Genomic DNA, 17,791 nt, shown 5'->3' with positions numbered 1-17,791 from the left:
ATTGTTGGTACAGTATAAATTCAGTGAAAGTTATTTAAAGCTCAGGTACTTACCGTGGTTGGAAAATAACGGCTAGTTTTAAATTTTTTCAGAGCCATAGATGAGGTGTAGGTGCCCAAGAAGAGGATGAAAGACATGAGTGTGATATCAGGAACAAAATCACAGTTGTTCCCCACAAGCTTTCCTCCATATTTCAAACACTTCTTCGTTGACAAAAGTGCCCAGTCAAAGGTAGCATTATGGTACTAAAAAAGAAAAACATGAAAATTTTTCTAGAGAACATCAATACATCAAAAGCAGTATTTGATATTTGAAGGGTTATGTAGGGATTAGGCTAAAAGTCTCTGTAGAACAGTTGGCAGGTAACTACTGGAGGGTGAAACTTGATGAAGTGTTAATGCAATAACAGGTAAGGGAGGCCAGAGGCTAGCAATTATTGAAAATACAATGAAAATGATGCAATCCCTTACCTAGTTTGATCTATAGTCCTACAATCATCCATTTGTTCAACAGAAGCAAACCACAAAGTCGTTCTTTCCTGTCACCCTTCCTGAGAGTAAACTGAGACACACTAATATCCAAAATGTGAGACTCTCTGAAACACCTTTGTTGTTCAAAAACTACTTCCTTTGCAGTGCACAGCTTCTTTGGATTCAAGCTGATGGCCCTATGGTGAATGCTCTCTCAAAGTTTTACTGGGTTAACCATGAATTTACCCAGCACTTTTACAAAAGAGCTATTTCTTTTCTAAATAACTAGAGACTGGTGGCTTAAGGAATTAACATTTTTTTTTAATTTTTTTTTTTATTTATTTATGATAGTCACACAGAGAGAGAGAGGGAGGCAGAGACACAGGCAGAGGGAGAAGCAGGCTCCATGCACCGGGAGCCTGATGTGGGATTCGATCCCGGGTCTCCAGGATCGCGCCCTGGGCCAAAGGCAGGCGCCAAACCGCTGCGCCACCCAGGGATCCCGGCTTAAGGAATTAAACTATAAAAATGCTGATGGTTTTAGTTGCATACCCTGATAAAATATAGCTTTTGTTCTTGTTGACTCCAGGTCAGCTTCATGAGTATCCAGTATTGGAATATGCTGTAATGGGCTACGGAGTTGTGTGGAGGATGTCTAATCTATTCCTATATTATATGAGCTCAAGCTCATGAGTCAATTTTCAAATATTCTTCTATCTCATGAACTATCATGTTGTAAATACTTGTTTTTTTTTAAGATTTTATATATTTATTTATTTATTTATTTATTTAAGATTTTATTTATTTATTCCTGAGAGACACACACAGAGAGAAGCAGACATAGGCAGAGGGAGAAGCAGGCTCCAAGCAGGAGCCCGATGTGGGACTTGATCGCAGGACTCCAGGATCGTGTCCCAAGCCAAAGGCAGACGCTTAAGTGCCGAGCCACCCAGGGCCCCAAGATTTTATATATTTATTTGACAGAGAGATGGAACACAAGTAGGGAGAGAAGGGGAGGGAGAGGGAGAAGCAGACTCTCCGCTGAGCGAGGAGCCCGATGTGGGGCTGGATCCCAGGATCCTGGAATCATGACCCGAGCCGAAGGCAGACACTTAACCAACTGAGCCACCCAAGCACCCCTTGTCAGTATCTCTATAGCAGCTAACTCCTGTTCCTATTTTCTGTTTCTAATATGCAGGAGAATTCTTCTGCTTACATAGTGGATGAGGTCAGGGCACTCATCCCCTAGCTGCTCAGAGTTTAAGCCCCTGCCAGCTCATACCTGCCTCCTTCTCTACAGAACCGTCTTCAGTCACGTAAGAGCTACCTCACCTAAAATGCTATGCCTTCTTGCAGCCACGTACAGATCAACACTAATGGGGGTGCTGACTAAAATTCCCCCTCAATGTTTTGAAATCATGTGTGATGGTATTTGGGAGGTGATTTGGTCATGAGAAAGGAACCTTCATGAATGAGATTCAGGCCTGTATAAAACAGACCCCAGAGAGCTGCTTTGTCTCATCTACCATATGAAGATACAATGAGAAGAAGGATGTCTATGAACTAGGAACTGGGTCCTCATCAGACACTGAATCTGCCATTGCCGTGGTCTTGGACTTCCTCTTTGGTCCAGGGCTAATGAGTATGTCATGTGCTAACAGGAGAGTTACTTGAGAATACCTGGCAAATAAATATGGAAAGATAAATTTCTCCTGTCCTTTGGGGCAAGAGTTAGTTCTACTTCACACCAAACACATCATCAATATCCTTTACTATTCAATGAATTTTTGTGATGTAAGTAACCTAGTCATAAAAGATCACACATGTAAAAGAAGACTCTCTGACCAGAAAGAGTTCATATTTTTATAGAGCTCAATAGGTAAAGTGCTTACATAAGTCAATAAAAAAAAAATAAAACCTGGATCATTCCCTGAAATCTTTTTTTTTCAGTATTAAGCTTCAACTTATAAACAGCTGAATTACATAATTATTCTTTTATCAGACTCTTCTTCTGAGAGGTAATTAATCATGTCTCATCTTGTCTTTCAGATTTCTGCATTTGGATGTTTTTAGCAGAACACATTTAAAGTTTAGAGGTCATGATAGGCAACAGATTTCTTTAAGATCAGCAAAAATTTACCATAATATCACTTTAGCACTTTAATATCAACAGATTTCTTCTTTATAACACAAACAAGTAGGCTGTGTTAAGACAATCCCAACAGGCAATTTTTATTGATTTTCTGACAAAGATTGAGGATGAGGCAAAAAACAATACATGTGTACATAAAAATGATAGATATGTTTTCTCATTTACATCAACTTAATATGCCAATATCACTATTTTGTAAGCCTAAATAATTCTTTGAATCATCATATAGACAAGTTAGTCTCCAAACTATATAAGGACTTTAGTATAAAAGCTTTAGGCATCATGCACAGACATCTCAGGATATGTGTGTGTGTGTGTGTGTGTGTGTGTGTGTGTGTGTGTGTGTGTGTATATAGTTTCCCACTCCCATAAGTTTAACTCTAGCGAATAAATAGTTCTATTTAAGTATCACTGAAGATCTATAAAATCTTTAAAATTATTTTAAATTAAGTCTTTCAAATTTAAAATTTAAATCTTTAAAAAAATTTTAAAAGATTTTATTTATTTATTTGAGAGAAAGAGAATGAGTGGTGGGGAGGGGCAGAGGGAAAGAGAGAGAAGCAGACTCCCTGCTGAGCAGGAAGCCTGATGCAGGGCTCCATTCCAGGACTCTAAGATCATAACCTGAGCCAAAGGTATACGCTCAACCAACTGAACCACCCAGGTACCCATATTACTTGTGTTATTTCTGTGTTATTATTCCATATAAGCAGATATCAGTGAAGATTTACTCCTTAGGACTTCAGGCAACATTCATATCACCAAAAAAGCTGTAAGACAAAAGCCTCCTGAATGAAGCTCAGGGAAGAAAATGGCTTGTATAAGTGGTTATGGGTAAGATATAGTCCTATTTGGGATGTTGGTTTGTTTTTTTTTTTTTTTAATTTTAGGACACTGAGGTGGCTCAGTTGGTTAAGTGTCTGCCTTTGGCTTAGGCCATGATCCCGGGGTAGTGAAATTGAGGCCCACATTGGTCTCTGATCAGCAGGGAGTCTGATGAAAGAGTACTATGAAGGTTACTATTATCACAATACAGAAGAGTACTCTCCTGTACACACGCAAACCACTCTGATCCCACTCAGTAAGTTATGGTGGAAAATGTACAGTCAAGTAACACGGGCTTCTAAAAGAGGGCAATATTGCGTTGGACGTATCCAGCATAGATGTTAAGTGACCTGAAAAAAGAAATCCCTGATCCCCTGAAATATCATGTAAGACGTTGTGTGCCTGAGTATGTCTCTGGGAAAAGCAACCACAGATGTCATTAGAATCTCAAAGGAAGCAATGATGCAAAGAAGCTTTAAAAGTACTGCTCTGGTGCTGTTATAAGTGAGATTATCCCATCCTCATAATAGACATTCTCTTTGTATGTCAACCACACCCACTTACTCTGAGAGCAAATTCACGATCCCAAGACTAACAATGATTTTCAACTCATCAGCAAATGTTCTCCAAATCAAGGAAAGATTCATTGTTTTATAACTACTTCTTGGTAAACTACATCCTGTTTGAATCCTCAGGGGCATTTTAAATTTAACATGTTGAAAACTAATTTCTAATCCCTCTTTAAATCCCATCCCCCTAGGACCCTGCCCATATCTGTTAATAGCAACTTCATCCTTTTAGATTCTAAAAACAGAAAACCTTGAAGTCATTGTTAATTCCTCTCTTTCTCACATGTCACATTATGGCAAAAATGATCTCAAAACGCATCCAAAACTAGGGGTGCCTGGTTGGCTCGGTTGATAGAAGATGTGACTCTTGATCTCAGGGATGTAGGTTTGAGCCCCATGCTGGGTGCAAAGATTGCTTAAAAATAAAATTTTTTTTTAAATTTATTTATCGGAGCACTTTGGTAGCTTACTGGTTGAATGTCTACCTCCACTCAGGTCATGATCCTGGGGTTCTGGGATTGAGTCCTGCATCAGGCTCCTCGCCGAGAGCCTGCTTCTCCCTCTGCCTATGCCTCTGCCTCTCTTTCTCTGCATCTCTCATGAATAAATAAATAAAACCTTTTTATAAAGTTTTAAAATTTTTCATTTATTTATTTGAGAGAGAGAGGAAGAGAGAGCATGAGCAAAGGTGGGGGGGATGAGGGAGAGAGAGAAGCAGACTCCCTGCTGATCAGAGACCAATGTGGGCCTCAATTTCACTACCCCGGGATCATGGCCTAAGCCAAAGGCAGACACTTAACCAACTGAGCCACCTCAGTATCCTAAAATTTAAAAAAAACAACATCCCAAATAGGACTACATCTTACCCATAACCACTTATACAAGCCATTTTCTTCCCTGAGCTTCATTCAGGAGGCTTTTGTCTTACAGCTTTTGTCCTTTATTCTTTATATGTGATCCCTACCCGCCTATGGCTTTGATCTTTATTTCCCATGCAGAATTATATACATCACAATTTACTGCTTACATCAAAAGTTTAAGAACAAAAGAAGAGGGAACGTAATTTCAGAAGTCTCCTCTGTCAGAACTCTCAGAGCATGTTATCTCTATTTCTCATGACGCTTGTAACTTTCCATTGCAAGAACACTGTGGTTCTTCTGCACAGAGAGATGTCTAATGGGTCTGGAGACCTGGATCTAGAAGAGATGTCAGGTTTGAAGACATCAACTTAGAGGAAGGAGAAGAGTGTAAAACATCTAAGGTACCAACATAAAGGGAGATATCTCAAAAGATTATAAAAATGCTATAAGAATACTGTGTAAAAGGAAAGGTACACGAGAATGTTGAAAGTCAAGGGAGGAGGAAAGGGTCCTATGTGGAGGAAAGAGGAGAGAGTCTAGTGTTGCAAAGATGATTAAGGATGAAGACAGTAAAATCCGTTGTTTTTTTTCCTCAAATTTAACATGTTCATAACTAACTGAAAACTCCTAATGTTGAACACTGGAGGGAGATTCAAAGGAGAGAACTGAGTTGAGAAGTGAGATGAAAAAATTGAAAAAGTAATCCCAGACTATTTTTTCAAGAAACAGGAGAGTAAATAGGCTATAGCTTGTGAGCACTACAAGATCAAGGCAAGTTCTTTAGGGCTGATGAAGACTTCTACAGTGTTTATGTATGGATAAGAAAGAACCCAGCTATGGGAATGGAAGGAAGGAGGGCATGCTGGAAAAAAAAAGAATGGGGAAAGGAAAATGAAAGATTAAGTGAGAGAGAGACTGACTAGGGCTTTGGTAACTCTTTGTACCAGAGATGGGTAAAGGCAAGAAGTAACAGAAGTATAGGGTATGCAGACCAAAGGGACTGTGTGAGACTGGAAAAAAAAAAAAAAAAAAAAAAAAGGAAAGAAGAACAGACCAAGACAGAGGCAGCGTTCAATTTATGATACATCAGGCTCCCAAAGAAATTTTAGTTAACTGAAATCATTCATCAAGATCCAACTGTTTAATATATTCAAGGAAGATGCCTACCAATTTATCTACCCTATTTATCTGGAGAACAAAATTGAAATAAAATAAACTTTAAATTGAAAGTTGCCAAAAAGGGAGGAGTTAAGATGGCAGAGTAGTTGGGGGACCCTAGGCTTGCCTGGTCCCTTGAACACAGCTAGAGCAACATCAAAACAGTGTGAACAACTAAGAAGTCTATCCGAGGATTCAGAAAAGAATCTGCGCAGTTGGATGGAGAGAACGTGTGAGGTCCGGAGATGTGAATGGAGAGAAAAGCTTCAGTGTTGCAAAAGGGAGGGAGTGCTTCTCATAGAGTGAAGTCAGGGAGAGAGGAGAGAGCAGGAGAGAGAGCAGCGCATGCTGTGGTGACGGGATCCCCTGGGTCGCCCTGGGAGAGATAGATCACCTTCCTGAAGTACATGTGGAACAGGGTATATTGCTTCTCCGGGGACAAAAGGCCTGCTGGGAGCCTCTGAGTGGCCATTCAATAGCAGGGGACAGAGGTGCACACAGAGGGCAGATAACCCAGTCCCAGCTTTTCACTGATTGTCATAATTGATTCCAGCCACTGTGTGTGTGTGTGTGTGTGTGTGTGTGTGTGTGGCGTGCCATCTGACTGCTTTCCTGGGACAGAACAGTGCTGGGCACATCACTATGAAGCTATCTTCCAGGGCAGAAGAGTAGTCCATGCCTTGACTGTTTGCTTTTCTGTGAAAGCCTCCTGAACAGCAGCAGCCACAGGTTTCCCTCCCCAACCAGCATAGTCAAGAGGGCAAGGCAAGGCGATGCCCTCTTCCACCAGCACACTCCCCCAAGCAGCACGGTCGGACTTCAGAGAGAAAAACAGCAGCTCCAGAGGAGGCTAGAGTCTCTTCTATACCAAATTCTGCCTGCCCTGCGCCCAGCAGGAACATCTTTACCAGGGCAGGTCTGACTGTGAACCCATGCTGTGGGCCTCCCTCCCAGAGGACCAACTCAGCCACTGCATGTACCAAGTCCACTGATCATAAGTGTTCCAAAGTGTCAGCTTCAGTTCTAATAAAAACAGGACCAGGTTATCTATCTATCTATCTATCTATCTTTCTTTCTTTCTTTCTTTCTTTCTTTCTTTCTTTCTTTCTCTCTCTCTCTCTCTCTCTCTCTCTCTTTCTTTCTTTCTTTCTATTCAGTCATTCATTCATTCTGGTCAGGATTATAGTTTTTTGCTCATCTGTTTGCTTTTTTGTTCTTTTTCCTTTTTTTCTTGGATCAAGCCTTTTAAAAAAAAATAATAATAAGGGTAATCTTAACAAACAAATCAAAGCACACCTAGTTAAAGGTACAAACACTCCCCAATGTAAGCGAGGAGGAACTTTGTAGGGACTGACCTGTGGGAAAGAGCAGCCAAAACACAGGAGCAGAGTGTACACAGCATACACCAGAAATATTTCCTAAAGAGCCAGGCCCTGGATAGTGTATGACCCCTTCTTAATAGAGTATTACTCTCAGGAGCAAGAAACATAACAAGCTTTCATAATACGCAAAAGACAGTAACCAAGACACAATGGCAGGATGGAGGCATTTTCCCAAAAGAGAGATCAAGAAGAAATCACAGTCTGGGATTCGCTCAAAACAAATATAAGCAATATGTCTGAACAAGAATTTAGATCAACAATTATAGGATTACTAGTTGGACTTGAAAGAAGCATAAAAGACACCAGCGAAACCCTGGTGGCAGAGATAAAAAATACTCAGGCAAAAAAAAAAGCAAGCTATAATCGAGAAGCAAAATCCACTAGATGTAATCACAAGGATTAAAAAGTAGAGGATCAGGGATCCCTGGGTGGCGCAGCGGTTTAGCACCTGCCTTTGGCCCAGGGCGCGATCCTGGAGACCTGGGATCGAGTCCCATGTCGGGCTCCCAGTGCATGGAGCCTGCTTCTCCCTCTGCCTGTGTCTCTGCCTCTCTCTCTCTCTCTCTCTCTCTGTGTGACTATCATAAATAAATAAATAAATAAATAAATAAATAAATAAATAAATAAATAAAAATATAAAAAAAACATAAAAGAGCAGAAGGAAAAGCCTGTCTTACGACGACATTTGAAAAAAAAAATAAAATAAAAAATAAAAAAATAAAAAGTAGAGGATCAAGAAAAAAGAAGTAGAGGATCAATAGGTGATATAGAGGATAAAATTATGGAAAATAATGAAGCTGAAAAGAAGAGGGAGAGAAAATTATTAGATCATGAATATAGACCTAGGGAATTCAGTGATTCCACAAAGCACAATAAAATTTATATCATAGGAATCCCAGAAAAAGAGTGGGAATACAGGGCAGAAGGTTTATTTGAACAAATTATAGCTGACAACTTCCCTAATCTGGGAAGGAAAGAGGCATTCAAGTCCAAGAGGCACAGAGAACTCCCCTCATGATCAACAAAAACAGGTCAACACCACAACATATCACAGTGAAACTTGTAAAATACAAAGATAGAGAATTCTGAAAGCAGCTAGAGACAAAAGGTCCTTAACTATAGGGTAAACACAGCTCTGTCCACACAGAGCTGGCAGGCCAAGAAGGAGTGGCATGATGTATTCAATCTGCTAAATGGGAAAATATGCAGCCAGGAATACTTTATCGAGCAAGGCTATCACTCAGAACAGAAGGAGAGATAAAGAGTTTCTAAGACAAGTAAAAACTGAAGGAGTTCGGGAACACTAAACCAGCTCTGCAAGAAACATTAAAGGAGACCCTTTAAGTGGGAAAGAGACACCAACAGAAACAAAGACTAGAAAGGAACAGAGAAAATCTACAGGAACAGCAACTTTACAGGTAGTACAATGGCTATATTCATATCTATCAATAATTACTCTGAATGTAAATGGACTGAATGTTCCAAACAAAAGATAGAGGGTATCAGAGTAGATAAAAAAGCAAGACCTATAGATATGCCGCTAACAAGGGACTCATTTTAAACCCCCAAAGACACCTCTAAATTGAAAGTGAGTGGGTGGAGAACCATCTATCACGCTAATAGACATCAAAAGAAAGCTGGAGTGGCCACACTTGCATCAGACAAACTAGATTTTAAACCAAAGACTGTAATAAGAGATGAAGAAGGCACTATATCATAATAAAGGGGTCTATCCAACAAGAAGACCTAAAGCTTGTAAATATTTATGCTGCCAACTTGGGAGCGGCCACATATAAAAATTGATTAATGACAAGCTTAAAGAAACTCATTGATAATAATACAATGATAATAGGAAATGTTAACACCTCACTCACAGCAATGCACAGATCATCTAATCAGAAGACCAACAAGGAAACAAGGCCTTTGAATGATACACTGAACCAGATGGACTTAACAGATATATCAGAGTATTTCATCCTAAAGCTGGAGAACACACATTCTTTTCGAGTGCACATAGAATATTCTCCAGAAGAGATCACAAACTGGGTCACAAATCAGGTCTCAACAAGTACAAAGGGACACCTGGCTGCCTCAGTGGTTGAGCGTCTGCCTTTGGCTCAGGGCGTGACCCCAGGATCCAGGATCAAGTCCCGAATCGGGGTCCTTCCAGAGAGCTTGCTTCTCCCTCTGCCTGTGTCTCTGCCTCTCCCTCTCTCTCTCTCTCTCTCTCTGTCTCATGAATAAATAAATAAAATCTTAAAAAAAAAACAACAAGTACAAAAAGACTGAGATCATATCAAACATTACCAGACCACAGTGCTATGAAACCTGGAAGTCAACCACAAGAAAAAAATTGCAAAAACCACAAATACATGGAGGTTAAAGAACATCCTGCTAGGGGCACCTAGATGGCTCAGTCAATTAAGCATCTGCTTTCAGCTCAGTTCATGATCTCAGGGTCCTGGGATCAAGCCCCATGCCTGCTTCACCCTCTCTCTCTGCCCTCCCCACCACTCTCCCTTGGCTCATGTGCTTGTTCTTTCATCCCCCCCACCCCAATAAATAAATAAATAAATAAATAAATAAATAAATAAATAAATAAATAAGATCTAAAAAAAAATTCCTACTAAAGAATGAATGGGTTAACCAGAAAATTAAAGTAAAAAAAAAATACATGGAAGCAAATGAAAATGAAAACATGACAGTCCAAAACCTTTGGGTTGCAGCAAAGGCAGTCATGAGAGGGACATATATAGCAATGCAGACCTTCCTCAAGAAGCAGGAAAAGCCTCAAGTACACAACCTAACCTTACACCTAAAGGACCTGGAAAAAGAACAACAAATAGAAAATAAAGCCTAAAATCAGCAGAAGAAGGGACATAATTAAGATTAGAGCAGAAATAAATGATGCAGAAATTTTAAAAAGTAGAACAAATCAACAAAACTAGAACTGGTTCTTTGAAAGAATTAGCAAAATTGATAAACCCCTAGCCAGCCTTATCAAAAAGAAAAGAGAGAGGACACAAATACATAAAATCATGAATGAAAGGGAGAGATCACAACCAACACTGAAGAAATACAAACAATTATAAGAGACTATTATTAAAAAATATATGTGAACAAATTAGGCAATCTGGAAGAAATGGATAATTCTTAGGAACACATAAACTACCAAAACTAAAACAGGAAAGAAACAGGAAGTTATTACAGCAAAGATATTGAATCAGTAATCAAAAGTCTCCCAACAAAGAGTCCAAGGCTAAATGGATTCTCAGGGAATTCTACCAAACATTTAAAGAAGAATTAATAACTATTCTTCTGAAGCTATTCCAAAAAAATAAAAATGGAAGGAAAACTTCCAAACTATGAGCCCAACATTACCTTGATTCCAAAACCAAAGACCCCAATAAACAGAATTACAGACCAATATCCATGATGAACATGAATGCAAAAATTATTAACAGTACATTAAAAGGACTAAAAGGATTTTTCCACCATGATCAAGTGGGATCTATTCCTGGGCTGCAGGGGTGGTCCAATATCCATCAATCAATTAACATGATACACCACATTAATAAAAAAAAAAAAGAACCATATGATCTTCTCAAAAGATGCAGAAAAAGCATTTGACAAAATACAGCACCCATTCTTGATAAAAATACTCACAAAAGTAGGGATAGAAGGACCATACCTCAACATCATGAAGGCCATATACAAAAGACCCATAGCTAATATCATCCTCAATGGGGAAAAACTGAGAGCTTTTCCCTGTCAGAAACATGACAGGGATGTCCACTCTCACCACTGTTGTTCAACATAGTACTAGAAGTGCCAGTCTCAGCAATCAGACAACAAAAAGAAATACAAGGCATCCCAACTGGCAAAGAAGCCAACTTTCACTCTTTGGAGACAACCTGATACCTTACATTTCAAGCCCAAAAGAGTTCACCAAAAAATAGCTAGAAAATAATACATGAATTCAGCAAAGTCATAGGATATAAAATCAACATACAGATATCTGTTGCATTTTTATACAATAGTAAGGAAGCAGTAGAAAGAGAAATCAAGGAATCAATCCCATTTATAATTGCACCAAAAACCATAAGATACCTAAGAAAAAACCTAACCAAAGAGGTAAAAGATCTGTACACTAAAAACTATAGAACTCTTATGAAAGAAATTGAAAAGGACACAAAGAAATGGAAAAAGCATTCCATGCTCATAGTTTGAAATAACAAATATTGTTAAAATGTCCATATTACCCCGAACAAGCTACAGATTCAATGCGATCCCTATAAAAATAACACCAGCATTTTTCACAGAGGTAGAACAAATAATTTAATAGTCACAGTAATACTTAAAACAAAAAGCAAAACAGTGGCATCATAATCCTAGACTTCAAGCTGTACTACAAAGCTGTAATCATCAAGACAGCGTGGTACTGGCACAAAAGCAGACACATAGATCACTGGATTGGAGTAGAGAAGCCCGAAATGGACCCTCAACCATATGGTCAACTAATCTTCAATAAAGCAGTAAAGAATATCCAATGGAAAAAAGTCTCTTCAACAAACAGTGCTTAGAAAACTAGACAGTAACATGCAGAAGAATGAAACTGGACCACTTTATTACACCATACACAAAAATAAATTCAAAAGACCTAAATGTAAGACAGGAAAGCATCAAAATCCTACGGGAGAAAACAGGCAGCAACCTCTTTGACCTCGGCCACAGCAATTTCTTGCTAGACATGTTTCCAGAGGAAAGGGAAACAAAAGTAAAAAAAGTAAAAATGAACTACTGGGACCTCATCAAGATAAAAAGCTTCTGTATAGTGAGGGAATCAATTAAGGAAACTAAAAGGATGGATGGAGTGGGAAAAGATATTTGCAAATGATATATCTGATAAAGGATTAGTATCTAAAATATATAAAGAACTTACACAACTCAATACCAAAAAACAAGACAAGCCAACCCAATTAAAATATGGGCAGAAGATGGGACACATGGGTGGCTCAGTGCTTAAGCATCTGCCTTCAGCTCAGGGTATGATCCTTCTGCCTGTGTCTCTGCCTCTCTGTGTCTCTCGGGAATAGATAAATAAAATATATTTTTTTAAATGGGCAGAAGAGAAACAGATACTTCTCCAAAGACATCCAGATGGCTAACAGACACATGAAAAGATGCTCAACATCACTCAGCATCAGGGAAATACAGATCAAAATCACAATGAGCTACCACCGCACACCTGTCAGAATGGCTAAAATTAACAACTCAGGAAACAACAGATGTTGGTGAGGAGATGTAGAGAGAGGGGTCTTTTGCACTGCTGGTGGGAATGCAAACTGCTGCAGCCACTGCGGAGAACAGTATGGAGGTTCCTCAAAAAGTTAAAAATATTACCTATTACCTAACAATTGTGCTACTAGGCATTTACCCCAAAAATACAAAAATGCTGAATCAAAGGGGCACCTGCACCCCAAAGTTTATAGTAGCACTATCAACAATAGCCATATTATGGAAGAGACCAAATGTCCATCTATCATCTATCGATGAATGGATAAAGAAGAGGTAGGGTGTGTATATATGAATATATACACATATATATACACACACATATATACACACACATACATATATACACATATACACATACACACATATACATGTAATGGAATATTAACCATCAAGAAGAATGAAATCTTGCTATTTGCAAAAATGTGGATGGAAATAGAGTGTATTATGCTAAGCGAAATAAGTCTGTCAGAGAAAGGCAGATATATGATTTCATTCATATGTAGAATTTAAGAAAACAAATAGATGAATAGGGAAAGGGAAGGAAAAATAAGATAAAAATAGAGGGAGACAGACCTTAAGAGACTCTTAAAACAAACTGGGAGTTGCTGGAGGGGCGGTGGGTGAGGGTATGGGCTAAATGGGCAATGGGCATTGAAGAAGATACTTGGGATGAGCACTGGAGGTTATATGTAAATGATGAATCACTAAATTCTACTCCTGAAACCAATACTACACTATATGCTAACTAACTTGAATTTAAATTTAAAAAGATAAATAAAATGAAGTTGCCAAATAAAATATAGGATGCCTAGTTATATCTGAATTTCAGATAAACAGTGAATAATATTTTTAGTATAAGCAAATAGTATATGCAATATAAAGGACATATTTATACTAAAATAATTGTTCAATATTTACCAGAAATTCAAATGTAACTGGGACCCTTGGTTTTGTTTTGTTTTGTTTGCTAACTCTGCAGTTGCTATTTCAATTAGATATAGGCCACTCTGAGTAACAGCAGCATGTGGAAAATAGAAAATGTGGCCAAAAGAAAACAGAAAATACACTAGGTCCTGATTAAATAAAGGAACTGAGACAGTGTTAAGGGAGCAATAAAGAAGAATAAAACAATTTTTAAAAGTTTCCTTGGAGAAATAAAATATGTCCACTTAAATAGTAATTAATAATGCAAGGCAGTAAACGAACTGTCTAAATGAATGGTACAGAGATCAGTAGATTAGAAAAAGGACTGATCGGTTTCATTTAGCATAGAGAAAACAAAATTTAAGCTAAGCCTTGAAAGAGGCTTGTAGAACAAGGTCCTTGTAGAACACTCATATTCCAAAGTGTAGAAAGAAGAGTGGCAGGAGAACAAAACTAAAAAAGAATGACAGAGAGGGTAACAAAAGTGAGTAGAAAAGGAAATAAAAGTGAGAAGCTGAGGATCCCTGGGTGGCTCAGCAGTTTAGCACCTGCCTTCAACCCAGGACGTGATAGTCCCAGGATGGAGTCCCACATCGGCCTCCCTGCATGGAGCCTGCTTCTCCCTCTGCCTCTCTTTCCTCTCTCTCTCTCTCTCTCTCACTCTCTCATGAATAAATAAATAAAATCTTTTTAAAAAAAAGTGAAAGCTTTGGATATATATTTTTTTCTGCACTGGCACAAACAAAGACATAGAGCATTACACAGGAAGATGAGCAAAGATGCTGATTCAGGTATATACAATGCTTCCTTCACTTATCTGGTAAGTCCTTTCAAAATTTATTGGATGTTCACCATGTGCAGAAACTAGCAGTGAGTGGACGAGGTGAGCCAAAACAGATCGATTGTACAAATGAGCAGTAAAAAAAAATGGTGTAAGAGAAATGGGACCAAGATGTGAAGGATCTTAACTGTGGTCAATCTCAAGAAAAAGAGATGTCAATCTATATTGCTGGATGTCATTTTCTAGAGAATTATTTTGTTTACTTTGAATGGAGTTGTTTGTAAATCTTAAAAGATAAGGTATACTGACAAATGAATTTTAAAATTTAAAATTCTACAGCATCATCCCAAAGACAAAAGTGGGGGATATGTATGTGAGAGAGGATGAACAGACTGTGGATAGTCCTTGAAACTAGGTGATGTGTATATGGGGTTTCACTGTACTATTCTCCATATTTTACTGCATGTTTTAAATTTTCTATAATATTTTTAAAAGTAGGAACATGTTATATTCAAGGGGATTTAAGGACAGAATGACACTTGACTTTCTCGGTGAGAGAAAATCACAAAGATGTTATGCACAAGAAGATTAATATGACATTCTATTTCCCATGAAAATGAATGCTTACTCCTAAAATCACCCTGAAGGTACATCAAATCAAAGCACTTTTGCTTCCATGTCTGACTGCCAAGCAGAATTTATGAGACTATAATAGTTCTTTGTTCCATGATTAACAGCATCTCCATGTAGACATGATATGCTTCAATGGGTAACATAATAAGCAAAAAAATAAAATAAATAAAAATGAAAGATTCTATATTGCTCTCCTTAGGTATCAACTAGTAAAATATATGCCTTTTAAAATATATACAAATGAAGGTAATGCTATAAATAAAAGTCTCAAGGTTAAGTGGTTAATGTACTCATTCAGGTTTTTCTTTCCCTGCAGTAAGTAGGCCAGATTTGCAGTAATCCACAATCTTACTTTACGATCTAAAGAACACATTTGAGCTGCGGTTGTCTATAATTGTATGTGTTATTGTGAAATATCAAAACTAATTGGTTGTTCTACTTGTGATTAAGACATAGAAAGTGACCACTTTCTCAGACCATACACAAAAATAAATTCAAAATGGATTAAAGACCCAAATGTAAGACAGGAAACCATCAAAATCATAGAGAACACAGGCCATAGCAACTCTTTGACATTGGCCATAGCAACTTCTATCTAGATATGTATGTCTCCTGAGACAAGGGAAACAAAAGCAAAAGTAAACTTTTGGGACCCCATCAAGATAAAAAATTCCTGCACAGTGAAGGAAACATCAACAAAACTAAAAGGCAACTGACAAAATGGGAGAAGATATTTGCAAATGATATACCTGATAAAGGGTTAGTATCCAAAATCTATAAAGAACTTATCAAATTCACACCTCAAAAACAAATAATTCAATTTAAAAATGGGCAAAAGACATGAATAGACATTTTTCCAAAGAAGACATACGATGGCCAACAGACATATGAAAAGATGCTCAATATCGCTCAGCATCAGGGAAATATAAATCAAAACCACAATTAAGTATCACTCACACCTGTCAGAATGGCCAAAATTAACAACTCCAGAAACAACAAATGTTGGCGAGGATGTAGAGAAAGGCAAATCTCTTGCACTACTGGTGGGCATGCGAACTGGCGCAGTGACTCTGGAAAACACTATGGAGGTTTCTCACAAAGTTAAAAATAGAACTATGCTACAATTCAGCAATTATCTTACTAGGTATTTATCCAAAGAATACAAAAATACTAATTCAAAGGGACACATGCACCCCAATATTTATTACAGCATTATCTATAATAGGCAAGTTAATGGAAACAGTCCAAGTATCCATCGACTGACAAATGGATAAAGATGAGCTACATATATATAATGGAGTATTACTTGTCCATCAAAAAGGATAAATCTTGCCATTTATGACAACATTGATGGAACTACAGTGTATTATGCTAAGCCAAATAAGTCAGTTATAGAAAAACAAATACCATATTATTTCACTTGTATGTGGAATTTAAGAAACAAAACAAGTAAGCAACAGGGGTGAGAAAGAGACAGAGAGAAAGCAGGAAACAGACGCTTAACTATAGAGAACAAAATGATGGTCACCAGAGAGGAAGTGGAAGGGGAGGATAGGTTAAATAACAGGTGATTGGGATTAAGGAGTGCACTTGTGATAAGCACTGGGTGTTGTATGGAAGTGGTGGATCACTATATTATATATCTGAAACCAATATTATATTGTATGTTGACTAACTGGAATTTAAATAAAAAGGAAAGAAGAAAGAAAGAAAGAAAGAAAGAAAGAAAGAAAGAAAGAAAGAAAGAAAGAAAGAAAGAAAGAAAGAAGAAAGAAAGAAAGAGGAAGGAAGGAAGGATGGAAGGAAAGAAGGAAGGAAGGAAGGAAGGAAGGAAGGAAGGAAGGAAGGAAGGAAGGAAGGAAGGAAGGAGAAGAAAGAAGAAAGAAAGAAGAAGAAAGAAAGAAAGAAAGAAGAAAGAAAGGAAGGAAGGACAGGAAGGAAGGAAGGAAGGAAGGAAGGAAGAAGGAAGGAAGAAGGAAGGAAGAAAGAAAGAAAGAAAGAAAGAAAGAAAGAAAGAAAGAAAGAAAGAAAGAAAGAAAAGAAAGAAAAGAAAAGAAGAAAGAAAAAGAAAAAAGAGAAAGAAAGGAGCTATTTCTAAACTATCCAACCAAGCTGGATAAGGCATAAAATCATAGTTTTCAAAAAACCACCAGAGAGATGAAGATATAAAGAAACTTAAATAAATTCTAAAAATTACAAGACCTTCATGAAAGAGAAGAAATCCATGGCTACCTCATGCATGCCAGAGTGGCACATGGAAGATAAACCCAATGCAGATGGAGGTGGGGCAAAATAAGCCAAATATTCAATGAGTGTTTAATGGCTGCATGCAGACTGGGGTGACAGATCAGAATTCCAAGGAGCCCTAGGCGTTAGGCTGAGCCTTTATCCATCCACCAAACTTTCTCATGGGCTTCGCCAAGTACACAGGTTGTACACAAAAGGCAGGAGGTTTGATAAGAGAGCTGAGAGAAATCCCCCCTTAGACACAGAGTCTCTACCAAATACAAGTCATCTTCCTAAGATGGGAAGCAGGGCAAGAGAGTGGAGGAAAACCCCTTTGTGGAATTCTAGCACTCTCTGAAGAGTTGAAGGCATCTTCCCTTTGAAGGCTAGGGCAGAGCAGTTGAGCAAAGAAAGATCTCCCATGGCTCCGAAGCTGAGGCATAAAACAAAACAAAGAGCATTCCCCACGGGACTTTCCGGGATAATGGCGATGTTCTATATGTATCTTGCTTT

At 38.2% G+C, this 17,791-nt stretch overlaps 1 protein-coding gene across 7 annotated transcripts in view; it reads right to left on the bottom strand.

Annotated features, from left to right (window-relative positions):
* SLC4A4 (solute carrier family 4 member 4) overlaps nt 1-17,791 on the bottom strand; it is a 343,745-nt gene that overhangs the window by 54,178 nt on the left and 271,776 nt on the right. For all 7 annotated transcript variants that reach the window (XM_025435827.3, XM_025435826.3, XM_025435829.3 and 4 more), the window contains one exon: nt 54-245. In XM_025435827.3, coding sequence (XP_025291612.1) covers nt 54-245 — 192 coding nt within the window. The remainder of the gene's footprint in view (nt 1-53; nt 246-17,791) is intronic.

This window comes from Canis lupus, chromosome 13 (assembly GCF_003254725.2).
Source record: "Canis lupus dingo isolate Sandy chromosome 13, ASM325472v2, whole genome shotgun sequence".
In the NCBI taxonomy this organism is placed as follows: Eukaryota; Metazoa; Chordata; class Mammalia; order Carnivora; family Canidae; genus Canis; species Canis lupus.
The sequence above is the reverse complement of the archived record's forward strand: the minus strand, read 5'-3'. Positions and strand labels throughout refer to the sequence as shown.